This window comes from Perissodus microlepis, chromosome 3, assembly GCF_051167445.1.
Source record: "Perissodus microlepis isolate ML-2025 ecotype Zambia chromosome 3, ASM5116744v1, whole genome shotgun sequence".
NCBI classification, from domain to species: Eukaryota; Metazoa; Chordata; class Actinopteri; order Cichliformes; family Cichlidae; genus Perissodus; species Perissodus microlepis.
In genome coordinates, this window is record NC_140463.1 from 47,070,493 (window position 1) to 47,075,149 (window position 4,657).

The 4,657-nt window shown below is 48.3% G+C and overlaps 1 protein-coding gene across 1 annotated transcript; it reads right to left on the reverse strand.

Moving 5' to 3' along the window:
* Positions 1 to 1,856: 1,856 nt before the first annotated feature.
* Positions 1,857 to 4,450, reverse strand: LOC146391700 (uncharacterized). The gene is made up of 2 exons (XM_084915135.1): positions 2,970 to 4,450; positions 1,857 to 2,513 (listed from the first exon to the last, which is right to left on the reverse strand). Exons 1-2 carry the CDS (start codon positions 4,429 to 4,431, stop codon positions 1,999 to 2,001), a joined length of 1,977 nt encoding a protein of 658 aa, XP_084771261.1. The 5' UTR covers positions 4,432 to 4,450; the 3' UTR covers positions 1,857 to 1,998.
* Positions 4,451 to 4,657: the final 207 nt, after the last annotated feature.

A 4,657-nucleotide genomic window follows, 5' to 3' on the forward strand; every position in this document is an offset into this window, starting at 1 on the left:
ATCATGCATAGTTTCAGAAAGGCTCTTTAGGCCCTCCAGAGCCCGAGTCACTGAGCCATCTGGAGCAGTGTTGTTGGGAATGAAGGTGCAGCACTGATCGCCAAACATGGAACAGACGCCCCCTTTTTCTGCCAATACCATATCAAGGGCCATCCTATTCTGCACGCCCATTAACGAGGTCGGACCCACCTGCTCCGCCAACCCCTCCATGCCGTCTTTGGTGAGGTTAGAGAGTCTCAGCACATTATAATGAACATAATTTATCCTATCTAGGTTCTTGTTTGGGGTCACTGGAAAGAAAGCAGAGATTATTGGAATATTCTCAAAACCGGCTGCTATTTGATCAGCGAGTTTAAATTCATTTGGAACTCCCCTGGGCACTCCAATGGAGTCAATCCAGGTGGGGGAATTCAACCTAGGGTCGTATGCATGTGTGCCATCAAAGCCTGTCTTCATTAAAATGTGTCTTTTGCGTTTAGCTGCCAATGTGCGCGTGTTGTGTTGTGGAATCGCTTTTACCTGGTTTCCAATTAGCATAAGTGGCGCCCCTAGTCTCACCATTGCGCATGTACCCACGCTCCCCACAGGAACACGAACCAGAAGAGTCCTATGCCCGCAATAGTAATACAGCCCACTTCTAGCCCATGTTCCAATTACGGTGGCTGCATCACTCACATTGTTGGTGGTCCTACCCGTCCGGGTGACCGAACACCAATTTGGATCGATTTCCCCTAGTCGATATTTAACTTTATCTGTGGAAAAAGTAAAACACGTATAGTTATCTTTTCTGGGCATAAACGGTCCTGCTCGCGTGAGTTTGTCAATAGGGGGAAATAGACTGGACAACACAGTGCAGTTCCCCGTATTAACAACTTCTCTAGTCATTCGCAACATGCAGTTATAGCCCCACTGATCCTCTGGATGCAGCGGTGCTGGCTCAGTAAATAAACGCGGCCTTGCGGAAGCACAAGCTACACAGTTAGACACTTTCTGTTCTTTAGCGTTTTGGGCCATCCAGTCCAGCCAGATGTTGCTGTCACTGAACCCGGTGGCGCGTTCAATCAGATCTTGAGGTTTTAACGTGCTGTAGTCCACCGACACGACTTGTCTAACTTTTGGTTCCTGTTCCTCTGGTCCAGCCTCCGACGACCCGCTCCCCTCTTGCCCTGTAAAAGATGCAACAGAGTTCATTGGATTGGGAATCACGTGTGTTGTCATTTCTTCTCTACCTGGCGACCTGGGATTAGTCTTTTCTAGAAAATTAACTTTAATTAACACTTTTGGATCAACCCCAGCTGTTTCCACCCCCAAGATTAGATATACAGGTTTTTCCCGACGCCAATTACCTAATGATAAGGTTAACAGATTTTTAGATGGGCTGTAGTCCCTTTGAAGTTTAAGCTCATTTTCTGGTCCTAATTCTGGCGGTTCCCAATTTTCCCCAGTGTAACCCCTTACCTGATCCCAATTACGGCACCAGCTGTCATAAGGCCGATTTCCCCTTTCGCAGTGTGTACTCACTGAATAGTCCCAACAGACCCACACATTATATCCCCTCCAGCTACTGCTTACATCCTGACAATTAAAAACATCACACAGATCAAACGTGAAGGAAGTTGTGGAACCCTTAACATAATCTAATTCTACTCCACCGTATGTGCTGAGACACTCATCCTTTTTACCAGAGACCTCGCGCTTCGTTCTCGCCCACGGCCTGAAGTCACTAAGGATCACGAGTGGTGTAAGTGGCGTATCAAACAGCGCCGGGCCGGCCTAACCTCCGTGCTCAGACAGTTTTCCCTTGTCGGCCTGCAAAAAATAAACCAAAAAACATATAGCTGTGATTAAAAACATCATCGACATTAAACCTATAGTATTATTGAACATTGTGATAGCCTTTTGAACTCTTTTCTCGTCACGAGTATCTGATTGTTGTGATGGCATGGTGTTGTGTGTAAGTTATGTTGTAGCAAAAAGTTCAAAGCCCTTTTTAGATGCTCAGTTTGGTGCCGCTCCCTTTCGCTGGCGCGGCGACTTCCTCCTAGGCTGCTCTTCTTTCTTCGACCTCCCGGGTAGACCACCGGTTGGCCCGTTGCACAGGTGTGAGGGTTTATTCTGCCTCTGAGTTTCACCTGTGTTGGGTGGAGATTGACTTTTCCCCACCAAGTCCTCATGCGCCGCTGCGCACTGCGTCCAGTGATACCAGGCGTCGCCTTTCCCTCTCAGCTGAACCGCTGTAGCCGTCCGAGCCGACACCTCGTATGGACCAGTCCAACGGGGTTCCTTCCACTTGCGTTTGATGACCTTCAGCCACACTGCCTTTGCGTCCGGGACCTCTCCTCCTCCTGTGGGCTTTTCACAAGCCACCTGTTTGGTGAAACTGGACACCAGCGCCTTTAACTCGTTCCAATAGTCTGCGTGAGACCTGTTCCCTCTGGTGTCCTGTCCCACCGAGCCCACCGTCCAAGGGGCCGAAAACTGTCTCCCAGTTTGCAGCTCGTACGGTGTGAAGCCTGTGGATTGATTAACAGAACATCTTATGGTCATCAAAGCAACCGGCAGGGCTGAGACCCAATTTAGCCCTGTTTGCGCGCAGATTTTAGCCAATTTGTTTTTCAAATTTAGGTTCATCCTTTCTACTTTCCCCTGAGATTGAGGATGATAGACTGTCCCAAATTTGTGCTGAACTCCCAACATTTTTTCTACTTTTGCCAAATCTTGATTTTTAAAATGGGTTCCATTGTCTGATCTAATTCTTTTGGGGAACCCATGGCGGGGAATATAATGATTGATTAAACACTTAATGACAGTCTTAGCATCCTCCTTTTTTGTGGCCCATGCCTCTGGCCAGCCGGTCAGAGCATCTACACACACCAACAAATATCTCACACCACCAGGCCCTGAATCAATCATATCAGTGAAATCAATAACAATCTCCTCTCCCGGCCTCTCGGGCCTCCGAAACTTACCCACTTCCGGTTTGACCGCTGGCTTGGGATTGTGTGCGCCACAGATTAAACACATCCTGGCCTTTTCCCTTATCATTTCTTTCAACTCAGGATGCCACCAATGACACAAGTTTCTCTCCATCTGTGCTACCCCCACGTGGGCAAGTCCGTGGGCCTCCTCCACCTTCTGTTTTGCCATTTTGGCTGTCAACACGGGGCGCCCGTCTGGCCCCCTCCACAAGTGTCCATCCTGCCAGGCTCCTTTGTTTTTCCACACCCCCTTTTCCTCTGGGGATGCCTCCTCCTGAGCCTGTTTGACTTCCTCCGTCATGTTAGTGGATACTTCCTCTTCTGCAGTTACCTGTATCATTTGTTTCCGTCCTTTGTAGTCTGCCGCCTCTTTTGCGGCTTCATCTGCTTTCTGGTTTCCTTTTGCCACCATGCTGGTTCCTTGTGAGTGCGCTTTGCATTTTATGATACTCACTTCATCTGGGTCAGCCAAGGCCTTTTCCAGTTCCTCCATTTCACTTTTGTGGCAGATAGGTGCATTGGTTGCTGTTCTGAATCCTGCTCTTTTCCATTGAGCCAGCTCCACATGAGCTGCTCCGAATGCATACGCTGAGTCAGTGTAGATGTTCACTCTCCTATTCTTAGCTAATCTCAAGGCTCGAGCTAGGGCTATCACTTCAGCTCTCTGTGCCGACTGCTGTCCCCCAATTCTTCCTGCTTCTTTGACCTGATACTCCTCTCCTACTCTGCAGACTACCGCATATCCTGCTTTCAGTCCTTCTTCGTCTCTGTGGCAACATCCATCAGTGAACCAGTCCTCAGCTCCAGGAATAGGTTCTGCCTTCAGGTCCTCTCTAATTTTTTCTTCAACCTGTGCTCTTCTGACGCAGTCATGGGGTTCCCCTGCTCCCATTAAATCTGCCATGTTTGCTCCTTCATGTGTGAATGTTAGATTTGGGGCCTCTAAGACTTTGCTCAATCTCTGTTGTGCCCGTGGTGACATACTAAATGCTTGTGAGTTCACGTATGCCACTATGCTGTGTGTAGTGAGTATTTTTAGTGGGTGCTCTCTCACTACATGTGCTGTTTTCTGAATGACTCTGGCGACCCCTGCGGCGTGTTGTGTGCATGTGGGATGCCTTGCTTCTGTTGGATGAAGTTTTATGCTGACATACATGAGTACATCCCTCCTCCCCCCTTTTTTCTGAAACAAAACTCCATTTACAACGGAGTTTGCTTCAGAAACATCTAAATAGAATGGCTCATCATAATTTGGCGTGGCCAGATCAGAAGCCCTTGACAAAGACTGTTTTACCTCGATAAATGCGGCCTCAGCGTCAGGCGTCCAAGACAACTCAGCTTTAAGATTTCGAACGCCAACTTGCTTCATTAGGCCCCTTAAAGGGGCAGTTTTACCTGCATAATCAGGAATGAACTGTCTGCTGTAACCTGTTAAACCAAGAAAAGAAAGCATTTCTCTCACAGTTCGCGGTTTTGAGTGTGTCAGAATTTGGTCTCTGTGTGTGTTCATCAAGCCCACTGATTTGTGTGCGATTACCCGCCCCAAAAATGTCACCTCAGGTCGGACTAACTGCAACTTTTCTCTACTCACTTTGAAGCCGCACTCTGCCAACCTATTCAGCACGACGAGTGACGCTGCTGCGCAAACCGCTGCTGACGGGGCTGCAATGAGAAGATCA